Source organism: Sinohyriopsis cumingii, unplaced genomic scaffold (assembly GCF_028554795.1).
Source record: "Sinohyriopsis cumingii isolate HCF-2022 unplaced genomic scaffold, ASM2855479v2 utg000622l, whole genome shotgun sequence".
Lineage (NCBI taxonomy): Eukaryota > Metazoa > Mollusca > Bivalvia > Unionida > Unionidae > Sinohyriopsis > Sinohyriopsis cumingii.
The window spans coordinates 956,555-983,721 of NW_028315918.1; the positions used below are offsets into that span (position 1 = coordinate 956,555).

General features: G+C 35.4%; 1 protein-coding gene across 1 annotated transcript in view; it reads left to right on the forward strand.

Moving 5' to 3' along the window:
- The first annotated feature begins 583 nt into the window (after positions 1-583).
- LOC149773645 (uncharacterized) overlaps positions 584-27,167 on the forward strand; it is a 39,076-nt gene continuing 12,492 nt past the window's right edge. Inside the window, exons 1-2 of the mRNA XM_089946112.1 lie at positions 584-968; positions 20,151-20,192. Of these exons, the coding sequence (XP_089802238.1) occupies positions 893-968; positions 20,151-20,192 (118 nt within the window). The 5' untranslated portion in view covers positions 584-892. The remainder of the gene's footprint in view (positions 969-20,150; positions 20,193-27,167) is intronic.

Genomic DNA, 27,167 nt, shown 5'->3' on the forward strand with positions numbered 1-27,167 from the left:
ATAAATGGCTTGTTTTAATCAATCATCCAGTATCTCAGACAATTACATACAACACAGTCCAGAATAAATGATATCAAACGACTAACTTTGATGGTGATGAGCTTTGTGAGCAGATTACTTATTTGTCAACTTGGGCGGGGAATGTGAAGACAATGCCTTCAGAACAATTCAAAGTGGAAGCCTCTGTCACAAGTTGAATCGTACAAGATTTTCATCAATAAAAATCGAGTAACATATGCATTTTTCCCTGTCAGAATATGTCTTTATCCATACGAAAATTCAAATATCTTCATCAATAATTTTACCTCAATCTTGCTTCCTTTATTGCCCACGTACTAAACGAATCCATTGGGCGTAATGACGAGAATGTCTGTTTAAATGTTCGATTCTATAAATCTTCGGATTAAATGACAGCTCCTCACCAACCCAGAATTGATCCAGCGCTATCCAATCAATAGGGGTTGGTCAGATGTTAGTCCAGCCCAATAGGTGATCGTATTTGCTGAGAATATTGAACTGTTATTTAAATCTCATACAGAATGAAATTATCAGCGCTCGTCAGTCTTATTACGGGGGCGTCTATGAATTTAAATCAGGGAACATCGCCAAGTTGGAAAGCGGAAAACGTCTATATAAACATATCCTTGCAATACACTGAGGAAGATCAGAACTACACGACTTGGCATCACAAAACTAGCGATACTTTCGACTTCAAACGTGGCCACTATATCTTGACAAAGGAATTAAGCATTAATATTTAACGAAAAAGGGAGTTCTACAATTTATTACGAAAAGTTTTTCAACATCAAAAGATCAAGAACATTTCGCATCTGAAGAGATTTTTTAAAACTGATTCAACCGCTGTGCTAAACGTTTTGTGTCAAAAGGAGCAATGCAATCGTCCTGTCTTTGTTGGTTGACTGTATCGTCACTGATATATCTCCTCTGTTCATTGTCGTATGTCTCAGGTAAGTGTAATAGTTTTTAAAAATAAATCTAAATTAGCTTTATACCTAAGAAATATGAAAACAAAGTTAGGAGAAAAGAGTGAAATGTGTTTAGCCATTTTAAAATTCAGCAATGGAATTAATTCAGTAAAAACGATTTTATTCTTCCTATGAATTACCTTACGATTCAATCATAGTTCGTGTCATCATGTCAATCACATGTATTATTTAAAGCGCAGATAATTATTTATTGTTTAAAAAATATTTTACATAGTCTGTGTACAGTTTTTAAACAAGAAGAGACTCGGTAGTTTGGTAGTTAGCGAGCTGAATACCGCAAGAGTACCAGATTCGACGGCAGATCTGGATCTATGCACTTTGCTGTTAGATCCAAATTATAAGCCGATACCTAAACTGCATATGATCTGCACATTTTCAAACAACTGAATTCATATACGCATGCTTGTGTTTGTCAAACAACTGAATTCATATACGCATGCTTGTGTTTGTCAAAAAACTGAATTCATATACGCATACTTGTGTTCGTCAAACAACTGAATACATATATACGCATGCTTGTGTTTTGTCATAATATATTTTTTAATTTATAAGTTATGGGGCTGATGGCTATTAGTAGAATATTCTGCCTAATAGCACTGTGCTGATCGTGTTCATAGCTGAGCACCAGTTAGCATACTCTGTAGACTAGCATTCAATTTTGTTACAAGTAATTAACAGATACTTTAAAGCCAGAAGATTTCTAAAGAGTGAATTCGAACAATCTTCAAAGTATTTCCAGAATTCTACTAGTTTTTGTGGTATTTCAAGAACTCAAATAATCGTGGTGTTCCAGCTCTTTTATCGGACCCATTTATGCTAGGAATTTCAGATTCCGTTTACAAAGGACTTTACTTGTGTGTATATTTTTATCTGAGAGGAAAAATAATAAATTACAGATGTAGAAGGCGATCACTAAGTGAAATGATTAGATTCAAAGAAAACCGTTGCACACGTTTGCAACATGAACAATTTTAAAAAGAAAATAATACGTATGGTTATAAATTTTGTTACAAAGTTATTTGTACATATGCATTTCGACAGCGTTCAATTAAGACATATTTTCTCTTTTTCCTGAGGTAAAACTAAGTATCATTTCATTTCTTATTTATTCTCTTTGTAATGATGTTTTATTAGGTGTTGTTTTTTTATAAAAGTTTTCCATGCTCTCTCCTACAACATTTTATCTTACATGACATACAACGCATATGGAGTTAACACAGTGGAATACAACAGTGAAAACACTTTGCCACGAACAGACTACTTTTGGTATTCTTCTTCGCATCACTCACTTTTCAAAAGTATAGTTCTAAAACAAGGAACTTGAGATCTGTCATATATGTGCAATCACCTGTTTACCATACAACATTGAAATACGGTATTCTGTGCTTCACACATAGCATATCCATCAACGTCGTATTTTCCATCTATAAATTTAGTTTCTGGGTCAGAATTCTGATTCCGGTTGTGATAAGGCTTGGTTTACGGCCGCGCACATGCTAGATCTCATAACCGTAGTAATGCACGTCTTGTTTTACATAAAGTATTGAAAATTTAGGAAACAGTTTTGTTATTTTGTTATTTGATACGTGTCTCGAAAGACAAAAAGAGCGCAGTTAACGGAGCTATAAAGTTCATATCCAGTCACTTAGTCGACATAATAAATAGCGAATTCTAATTGGCTAATATCCAAGATGATGTCGTTGAAGAAACGAAAGCATGTATAGAGAATTATATTCTGCCATTGACTTGTTAAGACAGTATAACTGCTGAATAATGACATCTCTTTTGACGTCGTGGGAATTCAACTTCACTGAGATATTGTCGAAAGTTTGCATAAGGCGTCATGGGTCAGCATCCTGGTCCTAATAATGACCATGTCTTCCATCCTAAAGATGACCATGTCTTCTATCATGGTCCAGAAGATGACCATATCTTCCATCTTGGTCCGAATGATGCTTGTGTCCTCCATGTTCGTCCTAATAATGATCTTGGCGTCCATCTTGATCAAAAGGATGATTAGATTTTTCATAAAGTTGTTCCCAATTTTCTATTGGCAATTGTACGATTGTGTTAATTTAGTATTTCACAGACTGTTTTTCTTTTTTTCCCCTGACATTTATTATTCTTTTTAGTTTCTAAGCAATAGCACGAATCACCAAATTTCAAATTATTATGAAAGGACTATTGCTAACGATCATTTTATTCCCCTACATATTCTATCAGTTATGCCTCGAATTCGTTAATTTGATGTTTCCCAGGGGTCTTTTGGTTTCTTATGAACACTTTGGACTTTTTCCTCCCAGTATTATCTTCGGTATAGGATAGTTTCATTATTCACATATTTCAAGGGCTATTATTTAATAATTTGAAGATGTTTGATCTTAGTGTTGTCTAACTGCCACTTCGTTACAACACGATTTCGTTAATAGGACATTTCATGAGCTTCATTGAATTTCTAATGAAAATCTCTGGGATTTGTTGTACTCAGCAATTACTTCATTATTTACGTCAGAACAACACAAATAGGTTATTTGGTGCCGAGTCAATTAGAGTATGTGTCATTCCGAGACACAATACGGTAGCCGACCCCACGAGTCTGACGGGCTAGCTACTACAGTACCGCGTAATATGGGAGAGGAAGATAGTCTGTAGCAGGAGGTAGGCAGGGAAAGTCCGGCACGATAAATATAATGAACCATCGCGTAATGTGGGAGAAAAATATACAGTCTAGAGCCACCAGTGATAATACAAAATGATATGCATATCATTTCACGAGTGAACAATTTCCGTATATCTCATTAAAATACGTAGATTTTCCACACACACACACACACACACACACACACACACACACACATACATACATACATACATACATACATATATAAAGCCATCGATGTGATTTGATCTACATTCCTCATTGCTAATGCGATTAAGAGATGCATTATTACACTGATAAAAAGAAATTCAAAAATGTTCTGATAATTTTGGGTTAGCGACGTTTTTAATTTAGTTTGTACGTGTCCTGCTTCAAATTGTTTATTTTGTCAAATAATGATTGCGTTAATATGAAAATGAAGGAATTTGTAAAATTGTATTGACATATTTCATAAGCGGATTGATACTATTCGCATGTGGAAAGTAGTAGTTAGTAGAAATATCACACAGTGGTTATATCTGACAGACTTCAGAACTTAACATCTTTAAAAATAAAACTTTCAATGATTATTTATTTACTTGTATGGATTTTCGTTCTTTAATTTTTTCTACGATCAAGCGTGAATTGTTGTGATTTCGTGGCAAGTATGCAGTTCGGTATTAAAAGCTTTACCCAATTGTCGATTGTCCTTTAATTTTGTTTGGTTTGCAATCAACACTCATCAGAGTCCGATTTTTCCATCGTTTTCAAACATGCTGGGACTTAAAATTTCTACTTAAAATATGTTTTTACTATGCTTAATCAGGAGTATTTTTCTTAGAAACGGAATTCGTTTGTCGCAGAGTATTATATGTATTCAATACTGTATGGGTGACACAGAACAAAAGGTCATGTAGTTCACTCTCTCTCTCTCTCGTACTGATGGTTTCCATGACTCAAGTGCAAAACTAATTCTAAAAGTTACAAGTGAACACTTGAGTGATGAAAAATACAGGTGTTAGGAGCACGCGCGCGCGCGCTCGATCGATCAATCGAGAGAGAGAGAAAGATTTTGTAAGGCTGCTCATTAGAAAATAGCATGGCTCAGTTTTTAAACATTTGGTCTAGAATTCGTCAGTTCGATTATGCCAGTTTTTAGTTTATTTTTCTTATGTACCTGGGTCAAATCCTATTAAATTTCCTTGAGAAACATGCTTACCATCTCTATAAAATCCTTTGAGAAACAAGTGTACCATCTCTATAAATTCCCTTGAGAAACATGCTTACCATCTCGATGAAATCCATTGAGAAAAGCGTTTACCATCTTTATAAAATCCTAACACTAGCCTTAATTTCAGATGATTTTGTCACCCTACCACCACTTTTATACGGGCAATCATGGAACGTTGTACCGTGTGTATGCAAAAGTCCTAACCATTAAAATCTACAACAAATTACTGAATTACAACTCACGAGGATGTTAGCATCTGTCTTTTTCTTTCTGGTTTTAATTTCATTCAAGGCATGAAGATGCTATTATATGACTAATCGAGACAGCCATAGCAAGTCTGTCTTTCTAATCGAGAGGCAAACTCAGGTATTCAGTCCTGTACCAATAAGTGACTGGTCTTAGTCTTATATATGAAACAATGTTACAAAATACGTATCGGAATGTAACTTGAAAGAGCATTTCGGATGTCAGGTCTCTCTCTCTCTCTCTCTCTCTCTCTCTCTGTGCCTAATATCTATATTTTTCATCACTCCAAGTTTCAGCTTTATAATTTCTCTTCTATAAAGTTCAATTTGTTCTGGCTTTTTTTTTCTTTATTGACAACATTTTTTCTTATGATCACATTGCTCATGTTGTATAAGTAAACTAATATTTATTACGTCCATGCAGCTTGCTTATATTTTACACAGATTAAATTTTCAATGCGATTGTGAGGAAAAGTAGTGCCAATGGACGGGGATAAATTAGTTTTGTTTTTGGCTCATACGGGTACGCCCCAAAGAATTCAAAACGGTCTGGCCAATCAGATTGTTGGAAAAATATATGTAAATACTAATGCGCGAGTATTAGCCCTGAGGGTACTCAGGAAATATGAACTAGACCGATGTTTGAGCTTTCCTACTGCAACATATTATCAAATTTTATGACTGCCAAAGGGGTGCTCGCAGAATAATTTCGGGGTGGTGGCAAAGATGTAGATAGTCAGCTTTTATGTTTGACGGATGTAGGCCTAAGCATGTTTAGAGGTGAAATCCTGTGGGATGGGTGGGTGTGGGGCAAATGCTAATCTCGTCCCTATGTACGATCGCCAATACTCTGCTCCTCCTGCTTCAAATTATCTTGTTTTCTGACTGACTTCTCTTCCACTTCTTCTAAAACATTTTTACAATGAATAAAATGGCAGAAATGTGAGCAACACTTACTTTAGTATAACAAATTCTGTGCAATAAGTAAACGGTGCTCTCATTCTCTCCCTTTCTCTCTCTCTCTGTATGTAAATACGCTTTAAGGTTAGTGATGAAGTTGGCAGGAACGTTGTAGCTGTGAGTTTAACGTCATTCTTCAGCACATGATAGGTTATACATTGCGGCCAGTGTGTCTGGTGGAGGAAGAACCCGGGTAAACCCTAGGAAGTACGACCAACCCACTAGAACCTACTGATAAGCTTTCTTACGTAACCACATTGGCCGAGCCCGGGCACCGAAACCACGCGGACAGAAGTGAGATGTTAGAGATCGGTAAAGGTGAGCGCCTTAGGTCACTCGGTCCCCCAGGGACCCCGCAGAAACGTCTATGCTTGAGTTTTGTGTTTAAAATCAATCACTTCACATACATTTATGAAATTCATTCCGTGGTCTGCTAGATCATTAATGTATGCTAATCGTTCACTGAAAAACAGGAAGACGAACAAAATCCACAAGTCTCCGATAGGAATCCTTTACAAACAGAAAATAACTTTCATGACCGGCTTTTGTTATTATTTTATCTGTACACAGTGTAGTATGCGCCATATTAGACAGGGCAATGTAATCTGTGGCATACTAGGCAGGGAATTATAAACTGTGGCATACTAGACAGGAAGTTTTAAACTGTGGCATACTAGGATACTAGGCAGGGAGATGTAATCAATTAATGGAGTGGCCAGAAGATAGTACTGCTGAGACGTTACAATAAATGAATAAAGGGCAAAGCCCTGATTGGTAAATATTTCAAGCTTGTCAGATAACATTCATTTTCAGTTTCCACTCTTTGACGATTAATTGGGAGTAATCGATCTGAAAGGAGTAGTAACTCTTCATTCTATCGAAACATATCAGACTTGTGTGCAATAGCTCTCCATGTATTGACATGTTGTCTTTTTGTCTGATTAATGTCATCCAGAATTAGAAGGGTGAAATGATATCAAATTGAGCATTTGTGAAGATTACGGAGCAAATTTTGACAGTCAGTATTTATATAGATTTAAAATAACGGATCCACAGAAAGAAAGCAGACGACACTATGTAAATGGCAGTGTAGCTAAATTTATCGCTGCCTGGTAGCATTCACATCAGAACATTGCTAAACAAACAGTTTCAATTAAAACCAATACTGGAAAAAGTAACATGGCAGTAAAGAAATGTTCAGCAAGAGTTACGACCCTGTAAAATGTATAAAACTGGAAAAATGTAACATATGTCAATAAACAAATGTTCAGGAAGAGTTATATACTGTATCCATGCCAGGGAGTAAAGAAAAAACAAGGGCAGGAAAACAGTAAAAATGAACAGAAGTTAGAGAAGAGCTACGGCCTTAATAAGTAAAGATTTATCAAACACTTATAAATTCATTTGAAAACTAACAGCTTAAGATGAGAGAAAATTTGCCCAGGAAGAAAATGTAGACTAGTTTATACTTTCTATGATCGACAAGAGTCAAGAATCCACTAATTACTATAATAACAAATAGCTTATGATATGAAAAAGATGGTCATTAGCAGAAAGGCATGCTCTTTTATGATAGACATATCGTAATATAATAGTATTAGCTTTCATTCAGTAACGACCATCAGTAGATAGAAGTTACGTATTAATTGTAAATGGTATGACTGTCGCTCGTCGTTCTCTCTACATAATTGTCATTAGGTACTGAGCAACATAGGTTAAATTTCAGTCTGAAAAATATAAAACCAAAGACACTCTTAGTTATGCTTACGCTTAAACTCGAAATCCAGATTAATTGTCAATTGCTAGGATATCGTGATGAAACATTAGGTGAAGGGACAAACGTCCCTTTTGGTGAATGGATAAATGCTCCATCAATTGAAGGAATAAACGTCTCATTAGGTGAAGGGATAAACATCCCATCAATCAAAGGGATAAACGTCCCAGTCCATCATTAAACAACTCACGATTTAATCTACACAACTTTACTTGTAGCTAGAATTATACAGCCACTACTGTGATGACGTGCCGTTGAGAACTACTAAATACATGTGTTCATCCATCAATCGATCCATGATTTAGTCACTTAATAGCCTTTCCTCCAGAAAATAATCCAATTAATAGAAACGTCATCTAATCATATTATCCACTTAAAAGCTCTTTGGATTTATCAGAGCACGTACAATTAAAACAGTATTCACGTCCAATATAACACTATTGCTACATTAACGAAACGAATACTATTCCATAGATGTTTAATTGAGAACAAATGATATTTCATATTGCTAAAAAAATAAAACAATTTTCAGAATCATATTACACTAGTGTCTCGGTGATATGTATATATTCAAATACATATATCCAGATGTGCAGTAGATATCAACATATCCAAATAGCAGTAGAAATATCAACATATCCAAACAGCAGTATAACAACATACTATATTTATTATGCTACGTGCATCGTAATGGGCGAATTATCGTAATATGCAGTATCATTATATCCGCGGTCTACTGAATTATTTATTCCATATCTTTGGACAATTTCATTGAGTTGAATTTTGTGTCCAGCCCAATACTGTAAAAGGTTGGACTTAGTTAAATTCCAGTGTTCACTCTAGGAGCTCTAAACTCTAGTTTTTTTTCCAATACCATTGTGAGTTTGCATGAATGTAGAAATACAAAATCAGGAAGAGGCAGAAATCTTGAGTATTCTCAAGTACTTAGTGTGAATTTACAGATCCTAATGTTTAAGGTTTCAGTCCTAATTTAACCGTTGTACTCAAGAGTTTTTTTTTTAGACTAAAAAGTTTATCTGTCGGACATTTAACCGGTTTTCAAAAATATCAATCACAAAATTGCACAAATTGGTTACGGTCTTACCACAACAAACATTACTGAGATATTTACAATAGATTTATTTTCAATTTATAGAAAGCAGCTGATTGCAAATGTGTATCCATTCATGACAAATGTGTATCCATTCATGACAAATGTGTATCCATTCATGACAAAGTCTCAAACTGCCTCTTTGTTAAATATTATTCAGTACGACAAGGCGACGATAAATTTTGACAAGATTGTAATTATACATTTCACTTAAACCGACTTACAATTTTAATTGAAATTAAGCCGTATGCAACTTGCTTAATCAAACATACTCGTTCTTCATTGTACGCTACACTCAGTACAATAAAGTCAATATAATCATTCATTTTCTCTCTACCCTCTGATGAATTCCACGGTGAGTGCAAATAATACACTGTTTGATCATTGAAATATAATGAACAATAGTAACCATCATCTTTCTTGTTACAGCCAAAAAATGCATTTGTAATTGCACGGCCGATTGTGCAAAAGCTATACAAAGCTTAAATCCCCAAACATGTGATATTATAGCTTAGGTTAGTATTGTTTATATTTGAAAAAACAAAACTTGCAAAATAATAGCAATGACAAAATCATTATTTCACTAAGGTAACCAAAACGCGACATATCAGGTAAAATATGCCTGTAATTGGTAAAATATTGATGATTTACTCAATCACGTGATCCAGGTTTTTGAAATAACACTCAGTTTAAGATCAATTTGAAAAATTCACGTAGACATTGTCACATTGCATAAAATCATCTCGTATATTCCAAAAATTTCATTTAAGAAGGAATCATCACCAGGCAACTTATTGGATTTAAAATTACTCAGCACTTTCTGTATTTGCCCCGGAGAGATTTGTTCATTTAGTACCGTGTAAAGAAATTTGTTCATTTATTACTGTATCAAGAGATGTGTTCATTTAGTACTGTGTGAAGAGATGTGTTAATTTAGTACCGTGTAAAGAGATTTGTTCATTTAGTACCGTGTAAAGAGATTTGTTCATTTAGTACTGTGTCAAGAGATGTGTTCATTTAGTACTGTGTGAAGAGATGTGTTCATTTAGTACCGTGTAAAGAGATTTGTTCATTTATTACTGTGTCAAGAGATGTGTTCATTTAGTACTGTGTGAGGAGATGTGTTCATTTAGTACTGTGTGAAGAGATGTGTTCATTTATTACTGTGTGAAGAGATTTATTCATTTAGTACTGTGTAAAGAGATTTATTCATTTAGTAATGTGTAAAGAGATGTGTTCATTTAGTACTGAGTAAAGAGATTTGTTCATTAAGTACTGAGTAAAGAGATTTATTCATTTAGTACCTTGTAAATAGATTTGTTCATTTATTACTGTGTCAAGAGATGTGTTCATTTAGTACTGTGTGAAGAGATTATTCCTTTAGTACTGTGTAAAGAGATTTATTCATTTAGTTCTGTGTGAAAAGATTTGTTCATTAAGTACTGTGTAAAGAGATGTTTTCATTTAGTACCATATAAAGAGATTTATTCAATTAGTACTATGTAAAGAGATTGATTTGTTTAGAACTGTGTTAAGAGTTTGGTTTATTTATTACTGCGGAAAGTAATTGGTTTATTTAGTACCGTGTAAAGAGATTTACTTATTTAGTAGTTTTATGTGATTGATTTGTTTAGTACTGTGCAAAGAGATTCGATTATTTAGTACTGTGAAAAGAGATTGGTTTATTTAGTACTGTGCAAAGAGATTGGTACATTTAGTACTGTGTAAAGAGATTGGTTTTACTGTGAAAAGAGATTTATTTATTTAATACTGTGAAAAGAGGTTTATTTATTTAGTACTGTGTACTGTTTTATTTTTAATGGTTCCTCATTTTCATGTCTCGTCATTATTCTCATTGGATTAGTGCATATCAACACAAGAAACAGCTAAAAACACCCCTACCCCCCAATAAAAACAACATAACAGCAATTATAGGCGATCGAGAGAATAATGAATGACTTAATTGAAGATGTAGCGGCTGTAGACAAATTATGATTTTATTCGAGTATGGTTGCCTTTTTGAGTGTTTTTGGTTTAAGCAGCTTGGCTTCGATTTTCTCACGCGGCCGTATCAAGTAAGATTCAATTTCTTTGTTGGTTTCGGAAGTATTTTTGGGTTTGTGAGCAATTGCATTTAGTTTTACGTAAATGAAAATGTGGTCGGGGAAAGAGAAATGCTCTGCCACTGGAATTATGTTTTGCTTCTTTGTCATTCAATTACATCTGGGAAGATTGACGCTTTTCGTATCCCCAACACACTGAAGGTCGCGAATCTTACACGTAATGAGATTAATGTCATTCTGTAGTTTGCTCGTTCCGTTTGGACCATGTATTTTGAATATTTCGCTCTTCGTTGTACTGGAGAATGTGCATGTTTCCATCAAATGTTCACAGGTGTTGTACCCTATACCATAACAGGGATCAAATTTGCCGGGTGGTCTTGACTTATGATTGACTCTAACTTCGTTCTGACTAGGGTATTTTTGAGGTTTCTCGGTCTGTGATAAGTTACTACAGGTTTACCTTTAGTGTGTCAAAAGCTTCCACGATGAGCCAGTTTTACTGGAATAGTTTACGTGCGTTGGGTTTTGTGGATGGCAGGTCATGATCGATAGTATCCTGTCAACCTTTTTCTTTTCTCGTTGTTTTAGAAGGTAAATGACGGTTGTTTATTAGCCCGTTATGTTGCCTCCACTATTAGGTCTTTGTCGCAGACTAGGTTCATCCAGAGGCGGCGTTAGGAGTACGCGGGACCGACCATGACCGCGCGGGGCCAGCGTATCGGTATGTCGATTGGTATACTACTGCAAATACTGATTATGTCTAGACTAGATCACCTTTCGCGATTTGCTTGCATTACGTGCGGCCTGTATCAGCGTTTCCAATTTACCGGAGAATATAGCTTCACAAACTCATAAGGACGACCTTAGGCTTGAAGCGCGCCCCCTCAAGAGCGGGGCCTGGGGCGGTCGCCCCACTTGCTACCCCCAAACGCCGGTCCTGGGTTCATCACATGCTAAGATAACTCTTGAGATCCTTGTTTCGAATGTTTCATTGTTGGAGAATTTTCTGCACACCCTGAATGCCTGGCTATACGGGATGTTCTCAGTGCTATGGATGACATCTCGATGGAAGAGGATACTGGTGTTTATAAGAGAGATTTAAGTAGATGTTTGTGGGCGACTTGTTTTTAATTAACCTGAGCGCTTTCGACCCTAACTGAGTCTTTCTCAGAGGCAGAAACGAAACATAGACAAGACAAACAATAAACACAAAAGCATTGAAAATTACAAACGTTTATATGCCTTTATCTGACAGAAGTATTGTTTGGAAGGTGTTCCATGCCATTGTTTTATATATGTATAAATATTCCTGTTTTAAAAGACCTTTAATGTTTATACAGTCTTCAACATCATCAAATATATCTTTTTGTATTTTAGTTACGAAAGACTGGTGTCTATGTCTTGCATTTTTAGTTACAAAAGAATGCTGTCTATGACTTAAATATTTAAGAAATAAAATACGTTATCTTAGTCTAAGACATTAAATTTTCACTTGTAAATTCCTGATTTTGGTGACAACGTTCAACGCTTTAGAAGGGAAACTGACCTACATCCTGGCTCTATTATTGTGTCTTAGGATTTTATATCAACGTTGTTTACTTGAAACAATTGATAATTCCTAATTGACATCCAAAGGGGAATAAGATTTATTGTTGAGCTCAGTTTTTAATTTGGGTGCCCTTTTGTATTTAAATTATCAAGGAATTAGAAGGTACTGTTTAATACTTTTTGGATGAAATCATTAGTTTGGAATAATAGTGAATTAAGCCAAGGACATTTTGTGATACATTAAAAGACTCTTAACACATCTCCACAGTCCAGGCCATCGGCACATCAGTAAATTCTAGACTACAAGCACATGAACACATTCAATATGGAAATTTATTTGGAACACAACTGGAATTCAAATGGAGCTTTATGCATTTGCATTTATGATATATCTTTTAGGACTGGTTTGTATTTAATTCACAATACTGTAGAAAAAAATAATCACTTTTGTATTTTAGGGAAATAAATTATTTGTTGAACTGTACAAAAGTTTTGGTTTTCACTCTTTTCTGTTACTTTGTTTAAGTCCACAGAGTAATAACAATCGGTATGTAAGGAAAAGCCAAACAAGGAAAAACAGAAGATTAAAGGGCGCCGTGACATTTAATAAAGGAAAGTTAGTAATGAAAACAAACCACGTCACTTCACATCCTCAAGGTCAGTGCCAATAAAAACATCTCTGTCAACAAGATTACTTAAAGAGCAGTTGTTTACCATATCATTGACGTCATACACATTATTACGACATAAGCTCGGTGATGTCAATAATGCTTACTCAAGGGATGGGATCAAAACGAATCTAACTGTAGTAAACAATTTGGGTATTCCGAGTAGAGGTCCTCAGAATGACTGCACTCCATTCACAGATGCATTTCACCTAAATATTAACAGAACAGTACGAATGAACGGCTTTTGTTACCAAACACTGACTGATTTATCTAAATACGTTTTCGATAATTATGTTACTCGAGAGATCAGTGGGTTTTTTAAATTCATTTTTAAATGATTTAGGTTTAGTTAAACATAAATTTGGCAAGGATGCAGCTCCCAAGCTTGAACAACAATTCCGCGTGAAATCGATATCAATCTCAAGAAGCACATAAATTGTTTAGTTTTAGAAAGAAAAGGCCAATTAGAAACTACAATATAAAAACTTTATTAAGTCAGGGATATCTCATTCGAAGTTTGCGACCTGTTATTAGCGAAAATTATTACTTTAAGCTATTTTTTTTTCGAACCAAATTAAATCACAGCGGATGACATAAAACCACCTGATAGGAGGCGAATTCATGAAAAGAAATTAATTTTGTGTACACGCTATTAATTGACGGTATACTATCCCACTGTATAAACTTGGGTGTTGAGCAAGGAAGTTTAGTTCGATGTCTCACTCATTTGCACAGCAACGGTGTTTATAGCAAGTCTTCATCCAACGATCCTTCGATCACGTTAATGGAGTTTCAAATGCCTGAATATGGTGTTGCTAATGACATTGGCAATTAATTTTGTAATTATCATTTGTTTCTTCCAATGTTTTATTTTTAAGGCTACGGAATACTTAATTACTTTGTAAACCCCACTAACGAAGACGACCACTTTTCGGATCTACTTTATAACTGAGTCATCAATTTCTCTCATTCCTAAGAGGTGTGTACAGTTCATAACCTCTTCTTTCATTTTTATTGTTCTGCTTATTCCATCGAGGAAGACCTTGCAGCTCATCTGTGACCAAACAGGAGTAATTTCTCGAGATGATGCAGAACATCCTTTCCAGTTCCGCATACTAAAATTATGACTTGCGCTATCTTGATTTCCTACACCGAAGTCTTTATTAATGGGCTTGTAGGACATTTCTAAAGAAATTGTCTGTTTGTTGAATTTCTTACAAAAACGTTGTCCTCTGAAATTCTTTTATAAAACCATTTCAATAATATGGCTGGCGTCCTAGGAAGACATAAAATGATGTATCAATGGTGTGCTTTAAAATTACAGTGTATCAAATGTGTGTGATTATAAGTACTATGTAGCAATCATGTGATTACTAAGAACAATGTATCAAAAGTGTTTTGTTAGCACAATGTATCAATCGTGTGGTTTCTAAGTACAATGTGTCACTCATGTGTTGTATATGAACAATGTATCAATAGTGTGTTTTATAAGTACAATGTATCAAGCGTGTGGTGTATAAGTACAATGTATCAATCGCATGCTCTTTAAGTACACGATATCAATCGAATGCTTTATCAGAACAACGTATCAATCGCGTGCTTTATAAGTAAAATTTATCAATAGTGTGCTTTATAAGTACAATGTATCAATCGCGTGTTTTATAAATATCAATAATATATAGCTAACAAAAACAAAAAGATATTCTTATGCCAGACAGACAGACGGACAGATGGGGAGCTACATGCACTTTTGTTTATGCCCTCCAGTAGCAATCTATTTTTCTTACCATGACAATGAACTCAAAACAAATGTTGCTATATCGAATTTTGATATTATTCGCCTAAGGTGGAATAAGGGGGAATTAGTAAACCTTATAATTGATATAGGCCAGACACTCAGAAATCAATTAAGAAAGTATTTTCAATCCAAGAGTTTGAATCCATAACAATAATCTGGGTGGAGGAGAAGATTTCCCTAGGTAGCCGTGGTTTATAGTCGCCGTAAGCCGTTTTATCCGGTCACATCTGTCAAACGACCACCTTCTTCTGATTGCTATAAAATCATCTTTTATCTTGAAATGCAACAATGACAATGTTAATACATAAACCTAACATATTTCTATATTTCTCTCTCTTTCTTTCTCTCTTTATCCCCATAGAACGAGAGAGAGAATAAAAAGAAGAACTAAATTGGGGGGGGGGTAGTCGGTCAAAGACAACTAATTTAGTCGGTAGCCGAATTAGTTTAGCAATGTCATGGAATTGGAGAGAGATAATTTAGTCGGTCCATGACAGCTAATATAGTCGGTAACCAAATTAGTTTGGTAACGATATGGAATTGTAAGACTATTACTGTTTTGTTCAGCATTTGAATTTGTCTTGAACTTATTCATTCAAATGATCTATTCACTGGAAATACAAAGCGCTCATCTATAATAATATTCTTGGAAGGAACATTAACATTAACTTGCAATGATAATGAATTCGAACAAGGGCTTCTTTTATTGTAATATTGTGATTCATCAAAAGACGGTTGGCACATTATTACAATTAAGGCTATTGGTACATTAGTACATTCGAGACAACAGGCCACTACAGGCACGACACCACCTTCAGCGTTGGATCTTATGTGAAATACCGCTGAAGTTTATTCAGAACTTTATTCATTAGGAATTGTGTTAGGAATTCATGGTCTATTTGGGATTTAATTCAAAATACCTTAAGTTCCTTTTACATTTACGTTTTGTATTCTAGGTAAATACATTATTTGTTGTTGTTGTTGTTGTTGTTGTTGTTGTATGGTTTAATGCCATTTTCAGCACACGATAGGCTATACATGACGGCCAGTATTACTGGTGGAGGAAGAACCCGGGAAATCCCAGGAAAGAACCACCAACCCACGAGAAGCTACTGGCAAGCTTTCTCACATACCCACATTGGCAGAATCCGAGACTCCAACCCACGCAGACAGAGGTGAGATGGCAGTGATCCGTAATGGAGAGCGCTTTAGACCACTCGGCCACTCGGGGCCCCCATTATTTGCTGAACTTTACAAAACTTTTTGGTTTTCACTCTTTCTTATTACTTAGTTTAAGACCAAAGAGTTGTAATATTAGTCAGATTGTTATCTCGTCTACTGAAGACTGTTATTATTCCTTTTTCATGATGATGATGATGATGATGACGTCGACGACGACTATGATGATGATGATAATGTGGACTTACTACAGCTCCTAATCTTGAGAAGCTCTAAGCGCTTAACAATATTAGATAACAATAAAACATAATTTCAAAACAAAAACGTGCAGACAATAATTAAAAAAGTAAATATTATTGAGTGTTTAAATCTTGCATTGATCTTATTAATAGGCCTTAGTTTGAAATTCAGAGGCAACATTACTCAAAGCTAAGCAGGCCGTCTCATTCATTCTAAGTGCACAACATGAATATCGATATCCTATGATTATTGTAATAAACGTGTCTTCAGAAATGTCTGCAGTTACTTTAATATTAGTATCAAGCCTTGAATATAACACTTTTGCCGTTTATTATATCCCCATAGTGACCTTAAACTTACATTCATAACTGGAATTTCTCTATTAATTAAAGTAAGCGTACTCATGAATATCTTTGATTCAAACAAGAACAATAACAACACTATAACAACAACAAAAAATCAACAATACCACCAACACCAGCACCACCACCGCCAATAATAATAATAATAATAATAATAATAATAAAACGTAGAACAAAAATATTGATATCATGATTTCTGGGTTCAAGAGTTAAGTCCATGCTCAAGGTTTGAAGGCAAAGTGCAGGGATTGAATTTCAGAATCAAAACTTTGTGTTAGAACTGATAGCCAATGTTGGTATTGTTCAGTAAAATGGAATGAAATAATCTGGATCTAACTGAATGTGAACCCCTATACACGTTTATCTTTCAGTGTACTAGTTAAACCGACACTTCATTAAACTTATTAAACCGACACTTCAATAAACTTTTAAAACTGACACTTCCTTAAACATTTTAAATTGACACTTGAATAAACTTTTATTAACACTGAATCCGATTAGGCCTGATTTAAGTACTTTTCACAAATATTAGAAACAAAACACCACATAACAACAACAGAAGGAAAGAGAAGTAAAGAAAACAAGAAGCACAACAAGGAAAACCAAACAAAGATTTCTCCTAAAGAAAACAAAAAAAAAAAAAACCCCAAAAATTACATTCAAATTATCTCCTGACCAATGGCTGTTCCCTTCAGAAAACTGTATCCATCCTGTTAAATAGTTATAATAAATTTTAAAAACATCTGTAAGAACTAGCGATGTAATTTAAAGATATGAATATATTTAGCACGTGCGAAAAATAAAACCGTCAAACAAACAAATAAGCGAGAAAAAAAATCAACCCATAAACACCACAGACAATAACCTTCAGAAACTGAATTTCAACCACCAATCAAATGTTTTTTACCAGTTACGTTACCTTTCCCAAAAAAAGCAAACTTCCATCGTGGCGACGGTTCAAAAAAACGAACCTAGCGAACGCTTGTTCAATTCAAGATCTCTAAGAGTATTAAAGGACGTTATAGACATTTGGAAGATTTAAAACTCCACCCACTGTGTAGACATTTGAAAGATTTAAAACTCCACCCACTGTGTAGACATTTGGAAGATTTACAGTTCCAACCACTGTCGTATAGATACCCATAGAGTTCGTCAAGATATTGATAACGGAAATATCTTTTTCATGAGAAAGCACAGTAATTTGATATATTTTAGAATCTTGTTTACTATATAGTTTTTACTGAAAATTGACAGTATGGAACATTACAAGTATGACGGGAAGTGAGACGTTACATCCATTTTTCCGACGTCGATTGATGCGGCGTTAACAGTTTCCTATGGTTTTGACTAAAGTTTTTCGTTTGCGTATATTGCCTAAGCCCGCTGATAGACTTTTAACATTTTGTATTGATGATTGTGAGGATATTAAAATTCAGCAACGGTTTAGTTACAGTTTTCTTTTGTTTCCTTATAATTATTTCCTAAACCCCATGATAGGCTTTCTACATAATTGTATGATCCATTATGAAGTTGAATAAATTCTGCGACATGTTTTTGTGGAGTTTTTAACCTTTGGAGGCTAGGGTCAATGCCAGGTAGTTCACATCCATGCTTAGCGTACAGGTCCTGGTCATTTTTATATTCCTTTCTGTTCCTATTAATATGATTTTTTAATCCATTTCTGCTTTTCATTAAGTTCAGATAGACAATTCAGCTTGACGCCTGCCAGTCATTGACATTATTGTCTTTGTCAGATATGTCCACCGAAGTAAAATATAATTACATCGTAATTTCGTCCTCTGGGCGCATAGTGCTTCGTGAAGACACGATTATTAGTCGAAGTACTTGGCAAATCAAACACCAAGGAAAATGATTTACTATGCACCAAGGAAAATGATGCACTTTAATTAAGAAATATGAGCTATTCCATGGAAACCGATCTGCGTAAGACAAGGCTATTCGAGTGAATTAGCGTTCTGTAAAATGACGAAAATAGTTTTACTTCCCAAGCATGTCGAATACAGTTTTCTAGCTTACCCAAAGCGTATAATAACCTATTCCCAGATTAGCCTCTGAGACGCTATCAAATAGATAATTTGCCACGTATGGATACAATAATGATTTTAACAGATGAGATAGTTTGGTTTCTTTGTCTTATTGCGAGAAAGCAATCAAATGGCATTGACTCATAACACATGGAGAGAAGCATTAATTATCATCTGAGCAATTATCCACTTTTAACGACCTTCAATAACTTTTCCAGTCAGTACCAAAGTGCAAAATCTATGCTTGAAATTAATCAGCAGATTATAATATGACTAATTGTAGACAGTACATATTTGTATATAGGTATACTCCTCTATTTATGTTGTACGCTAGACACGTGCTATAGGCATCCTCATCTATTTGTGATGTATACAAGCCACGGGCTATAGGCATAATCATCAGTTGGGTTGTGTTGAAGCCACGGGCTATAGCCATACTCATCTGTTGTATTTGTACAAGTCACGGGCTGTGGTGATAATCATATGTTGTGTTGTGTACAAACCACGGGCTATAGGCATAATCATCTGTTGTGTTATGTACAAGCCACGGGCTATAGGCATAATCATCTGTTGTGTTGTATACAAACCACGGGCTATAGACATCCTCATCGATTTGTGTTGTATACACGCCACGGGCTATAGGCATAATCATCTGTTGTGTTGTGTACAAACCACGGGCTATAGGCATACTCATCTGTTGTAGTGTGTACACGCCACATTGCTCGCAACCTGAAGTATTATGCATCATGACTTGAATAATTATGAAATATTACTAATTAGAACATTTTAATACAAATATAGGGTATGTGTTAGTTATGTCTCCTTCAGTAACTTGCTATTTAATAGAATTGCAAATATTGTTTTAAGATATGTGCTTTTTTGTCTCTCTCATTATCTCGCTATTTAATAGAATTGTATTCAATCTAAGGTATGTGCTTTTTTGTCTCTTTCAATAGCTTGCTGTTTAATAGTATTATAATAAATCTAAGTTATGTGTTTTTTTATGTCCCTCTCAGTCATTTGCTGTTTAATAGTATTGTAATAAATCTTAGGTGTGCCTTTATTTGTATTTGTGTCTCCGTTTAGAGCTTTGACAGAGTTTAATGCTTATTTCTTTGATCATGTGAAAGCGATGTGAATTTATGAAGTCGCTACTTTTAGACTCGTGTCTTTGTTACACTATTATACATGTTTGTCAACGTTAAAATAACGTTATAACTAGTAGTTTCAAAGTTAATGACTAGCAAAAGTGTCTGAATATGTTTGTTTAACATGTTTCAGGCAAATGTTCCGGTAGATGGGCAATACACGCATGCTATGGAGGTAAGTTTATATTCAATATCACATAACTGGACAATGTCTCTGAAACCTTTTAACAAATAATCCTCTCTACTCGCTTTACCATCTTTGGTCGTAATGTGCATATAATGGAATTTTTAAAATTATTTACAATGGAATATCATTCATCTAATAACAAAGCTAGAAATTTGCCCGCAACAAAATTTGGAACAGAACAAACAAATGTACACGAAAATTGCTGTGATGAAATATGTAGTGAAGTATAGTGTATCCAGTAAGTAAATTGTATGTACATTTTGTGGAACAGTGTGTAAAAAGTGAAGAAAGAAAATCGGATTCTCCAGTCAATGGTACTTCAAATAAATTCCCGACATTTGCACTGAAATGAGTGACGAGTCAGATAGTCTCAAAGTACTTTTATTTGACGTCATTCCAGAACAAAATGAGCATTCACTACTAAAGTAGTGAGTAGGTCAGACATGCGAGATGACCCATGTTTAAATCCAGTATAGTCCAAGTTTCCTCTAACCCTTGCCACCCCATTTTTGATATTTGGACTTTTATGTTGGGGTGTAGGGTCAGAGTCAATTCCCTACCGAAAAGTTGGAATTCGCCGACACCATTTGGTGTTGGCATGGGGTAGCCTCTTACTAGCCGGCCTAGCAAACTTTAACGCACTTTCACTGAGATATACCTGCATGAAATCGATAGGAATATGATTTATTTTCTCAGATATTGCAAGTACAGCATTTGTTATTTCTTTAATCCGCTGACAGACTAGCCTGAATAATAGCGTTGATGAAATTTGACCTTTTGCATTCCGAATCACATGACTACACAAATCTGGCGACCTACATGTAACCTCTGAATAGTATCGCCATATTTTAATTAGCCTTTTTTAAAATGAACTATTTTGGATTAACCCCCTACCAAAAAAAAAAACAAACTGTATGTTCCACCTAAGTTACACGAAGTTGCTATATATTTATATCTCATGAAATCAATCTCGTAATTTACTAAAGGCGGCCATCAGCATCTGCTGCGAATCGGCAATCATACATGAAACTAGTTTCAGTCTTTGTTTCTGACTTTTATGTGTTTTCGAAATCGAAATCAATTATTAATTACAATTATAGGTATGAATATGTCACATTTATTTACTAATGTTCCATGTATTTTTATACTAAGCCTATTGCACGCGTTTAAGCTGGAGCTTATTTTATTTTCGATCAATTTATCGTGAATGGGATATTCTCCAGTGACATCCATTGCATGCCTAATTATAACATTTGGATAACCTCGGTTGTCAGAGAGTCCGCGTTTGGGAGATTAAGTCTCGGAAACTATGCCAATTAAATCTCCAGAGTATATTTCTCACATCACTAATCCATCTAGCCGCAAACAGCGAATATAGTAGTGTTTGTACTGAAATCTTGCTCATTTAAAGTACAGCCATCTGATCAATGCGTATTGTAGTGAAGACATTGATGCTCTTAAGTTCCTCCAGACTGCTCCGGTGGCCTAAGATGTTTAAGCGTCCGCCTTGGATGCGGGAGGTTGCGAGTTCGAACCCAGACCGAGTCATACCAAAAACCTATAAAAATGGTACAAGCAGCTACCTCGCTTGACGCTCAGCATTAAGAAGTTAGTGTTATGACTGGTCAGTAATGTGTCTGGGTGGGATATGATTCTACATGTCTGCGGCGTGATGCCCCAGTACTAGACATCACTCAAACTGCCACACTGCAGACATCATAGCGATATGACTAAAACAGTGTAAGCTACCTTAAAAATTCAAATCACACACACACACACACACACACACACACACACACACACACACCCCAGAACACTAACAGAGCACCGTTGTCATTTCACTCGCAGTAATCGTAAGTCTTCCGTATAAATCTTCGAATGAAAAAAAAGACATAATTGAACATTTAAATTAATGCAGATATGTTAGAAGTAAATTTGTGATTTAACATTTAAGGATCACAATAGTGTGTGTGTGTGTGTGTGTGTGTGTGTGTGTGTGTGTGTTGTTGATTTGGATTTTTAACATATATTTAACAGTTGTTCAGTCATATCGCTACGATGTCTGCAGTGTAGCAGTTTATAATGATGTCTATCACTGAGGCATCATGTCGCAGACATGTAGCATGATATCCCACCAAGTCACATTATCCTGACACCAGGCCGACCAGTCCTAACACTAACCTCTTAATGGTGAGCGCCAAGCGAGGCAGCTGTTAGTACCATTTTTGTAAGTGTTTGGTATGACTCGGCCGAGGTTCGAACCCGCGACCTCTCGCATCCGAGGCGGACGCTCTAACCACTAGGACACCAGCGAAGTCACTATCACAAGAACGTTTTTCTCCACGTCAGTATGTCTGTAGATTCACTTGTGTACTTAGGAGCATTTTCAGTAACATTGAAATAGATGTTAAATTTAGAGACTAAAATACTACCTGCATTCCAGAAATAAATTTCTTCTGCGATATCAGAATCTTAAACGTCAGTCTTTTCAGGGATTCAGGAATGGCAATTATTAAACGCCAGTCTTTTTCAGAAGATTGATTGTGGAATAACAAGTATTAAACGTCAGTCTTTTTCAGGGATTCTGGGATAGCAGTTATTAAACATTAGTCTTTTTCAGAAGAATGATTGTGCGATAACAAGTATTAAACGTCAGTCTTTTCCAGAAAAGTGATTGTGGGATAGCAATATTAAGCACCACTTTGATTCTAGCACAGTATAAAGCATAATTTTCACATTTGCGATGGAAGACATCTTGTGTTCTAATCAAAATAAAGTTATGTCGTAACTGTTGAGAGTTTCCACTTTCAATCATCACGTCACGTTACCGCCCGTAAACGCAATCTAATCAAAGATCATCACAAGTCATTCAAACACCAAATTTATCTCCAGTCTACGTTGTTACTTGCGTATAAATCGTCCTTAGAATTTCAAATTAGGTTTCACTGGCGATAAAAGACACACACGGTACTAATGGTATGGAAAAATGGGAACCAGCCTGGAAATGGGTGAACATAAAATAGAGTATATATAGGTTAGACTGACCAGGATTGGGTAATAAGGTAAGTTATGTTGCAGGGAAAAGAATCTTTTGAGAGCTTATCCTAGTTGTAAGTGAAATAAATAGAGACATTGTTTTATTGATGGAATTTCAGTCCTTTAACATTCTTGAGTTTGGAACACTCATCACTAAAATTAGCACCTGACTCTTTGGTGAAAGCACGTGTTTCAAACACATGCAGGTCCAGAAAATGCCGCAGCTCATATCCTTTCCTCTACACAGAAGCTGACATCCAGGTTTCATCTATACTGATAAATATAGGTTTGATCATAAGCACTCAAAAATTTTAATTTTTTGAATTTTTAATATGGTGTTTGCATAGGTTTACTATGGGAACTGAATAATTATCGTGGTGTTTGCATGGGTTTACTATGGGAACTGAATTAGTACCGTGAGTCCTAAAGCTATCTATTGGGCGCACTTGATTCACGCAAAGGGCAAAGAACCACTGTTACAAACTGAACCAAGTCGCATGTAAGTTCTAGAATTAATATACGATAGCGTCCTTCATACAAGAGATTATGATTTCTCTTGATTTAATCGACGATCATCATCCATTATAAGGGACTGAATAGGAGTTTTTGCCTTTCATTGCAGTCCCAGCTCTCAAGAGGTACTGCTAGTTTTTAAATTATGTTTAGTGACCAGTAGCATGCGTCTCGTTAACATAAAAACATTATGAAATAGGTTCTAAGTATGGTAAAACATTATTCTGTTGTTCATGTTTTGTGTGTTTTTTCAGGCAGTCTGAGTGTAAGGATAATAGTTACCCACCAATTACTCATCTAATCAAAACTCTTTCTACTTGGCAACACATCCTGCAAAACTTTAAAATTTAACGGGCATGCAATGGTTGAACTTTCCGACCTTTGAGTAAGATTTGAATGTGTCCGTACATTGGTACAAGCCAAACAACTCATCTAGGCGTTCAGTACTGACTAGTTCAGTGATGGGAGTCATTTTTGCTTTTAGAATTTTACTTATACTTTTGAATGGTTATAATTCACTTTATTTAGATCGCACCATTTATATTCCTTTGGAAGGTTATTACTGCCACACCCCGAGAAATACATATAGAAAAAATCAGTCTTAAAGTACGTAGACATGTGTGAACGAGGTCAACCTAAAGGTGTGATCTAGTAATAATTGGACTGTGTGTGTGATTAGGTTTTTTAACGTAGCTTTAACAATTTTTCAGTCATATCGCTACGATGACTGCAGTGTGGCAGTTTATAGTGATGTCTAGCACTAGGGCATCATACCGCAGACACGTGGCATGATGTCCTACCCAGTCAGATTTTCTTTACACCAGGCCAACCAGTACTAACACTAACCTCTTAATGGTGAGCGCCAAGCGAGGCAGCTGTTAGTACTATGTTTGTAAGTCTTTGGTATGACTCGGTCGGGGTTGGAACCCACGACCCACCGCTTCCAAAACGGATGCTCTAACCACTTGGCCGCCGGAGCGGTCACTAACTGGACTAAATATCAAGCGTTGTGATGTAACAATTAAAGTTGACCTGTTTTGGGAAACTTCGTACTACCATGACATTTATTATGATATACCCGATATATTCTTTTCTTTACTCACTTTAGTACCTGGCCACCGTTGTAAAACTCCACAGCGGTCAATAATTTTCGTCTGGAAGTTTTGGATGACGTATAAGGATTAGAGAATTCATTAATCAGGATTGACTAGACTTGGATTAGACTATATTATTATTATTATTATTATTATTATTATTATTATTATTATTATTAAGTTTTAAAAGAAAAGTATTTAATTTTAGTAAACTCTCCAATATAACTACGTTGATTATTAAAATATAAATTTATAACCGGGGGATGGGTTTGTAGTTTTAGCAAAGAAGCGTAATTTCATAACTAGAAAGAATAAAAAACTAGAAAAGAAAAAGGCAGGAAAATAAAGATCTGTATCTTCGTTAAGTATGTCTGATTGCTGAAGCAAATTGTTATATTAACGTTCATGTTCGGTAAAATAGCTCCATTAAGTTAATGTTTCCTATATGTAATAAAATTCCGACTCTAAATAAGATTTGTCTACGACGGTCTACGTTCACATACACTTTAGGCCATATCATGGATTGTGCCTTATTGATCACATGGTTACTAAGTTTTTAAGATAATAGTTGTATATATTTACAAGCAAAATTTGTTTTCATATATAAACTTAAAACCTATGTGCTATTGAGGAACATGGAGGTAAGATGATCCATGGAGAGAAAAAACTCCAAACATTTGCATTCTTTACATTGGTAAGTGACTGACTCCACTGTGCTTACGTCATTACACCACATGCACGTAGAGTTCAGAAGGTACATAAAGTTCTTATCCCGAACGCTTCACCGCGGCACTTAAACGGAACACTGTAAGCCAGTGTAAGGTGTACACCGAACGCTAAATATCATATATCACAAGTGTAAGTACTTTTGTACATTAAAAATTAAACATCGGTATGTAACATGAAAAGATGCAGTTTATTTTAAAATTTTCTCCTGTTACGTAGATCGCAGAAAAATATACCGACGTATGCAATTTGTTTTCCACTGGGCCTGCTTGTGTGTAGTTGTTATGTGGACTGGTTATACAAATAATGGTGTGATGTAGTCTGGTTATACAAATGCTGATCTGATGGGAACAGGTTATACAAATACTGGTGTGATGTGGACTGGTTATACAAATGTTAGTATAATGTGGTCTGGTTATACAAATGCTGGTATGATGTGGACTGGTTATACAATGCTGGTATGATGGGGACTGGTAATACAAATGCTACTATGATGTGGACTGGCTATACAAATACTGATGTGATGTGGACTGGTTATAGAAATACTGGTGTGATGTGGACTGGCTAGACACAGGTCGTGCGATGTAGTGTGGCAAAGGCACAGTTGTCAGTTGTTTCAGTTGTTGGTGTAATGCGAACTGTGTATATAAAGTTGTTGGTGGGACGTAAAGTGGGTATATGCAAGCTGTTGCCATTATGATCACATATGTCAACTCCAACTACTAGGACAGCTAAGAGACAAATGAGTGTGATTTACTTAAATAGGGGATAGAAACTAGCTCAAAAATGTCTGGAACAATTGACTACTGTAATATTTAAATTTCTTGAGTGTACCCACATGTTTTCCAATTACTGGTGGATTTATTCTAGCAATAATGAAACACAATGGATGATTATCACTGAACTTAAAACGGGTTTACCCCCAATGTATGCATTGACTGTTCATATCATGTTTGATAAATGCCAGTGAGATCTTAGTTATGCCTTTTTAAAAACTTAATGGCAGTAATACAGTTGAATCATCATTATTTACACGCGCTCCGTGAAAACTGTAACGAGAAAATTGTATGAAACTATCGTTGCTATGACAAATATGAATGATATAACGGGGACCTAAAATGGATGTCCACATTAGAATCATGCCAGTGAAGAGAAATTTACCGTTGTTTTCTAAATACTTGAATGTGAATAAGGTAACGCCCATTGCAGATAACGTTGCAATGACCTAATTGATATACGTTCGCTGAGTTCTACTCGCTTGAGGCCAAGTGTAAATCAACATGTAATTAAACTAATCTCTCGGAAAAATACAGAATAGTAAGACCACTATATAACATTATCATTTCATGACAATGGACGTTTTTATCCTTGAAAAAAGGCAGAACTAAACAAAACCAAACGAACAAAACTGATAGCGGACTTTGAAGTGCGAGGTGAACATTCACTAAAATAGAAAGATGTTATATTTATGCTACATGTCATACAGAAAAACCCCAGGTGATCGACTTGGATTCTCTCAAACCTTTTGACACATGTATATATATGGTACTCAAATACAGCTAGGCAACCATTCTCGACTACATAGGTGATTTGA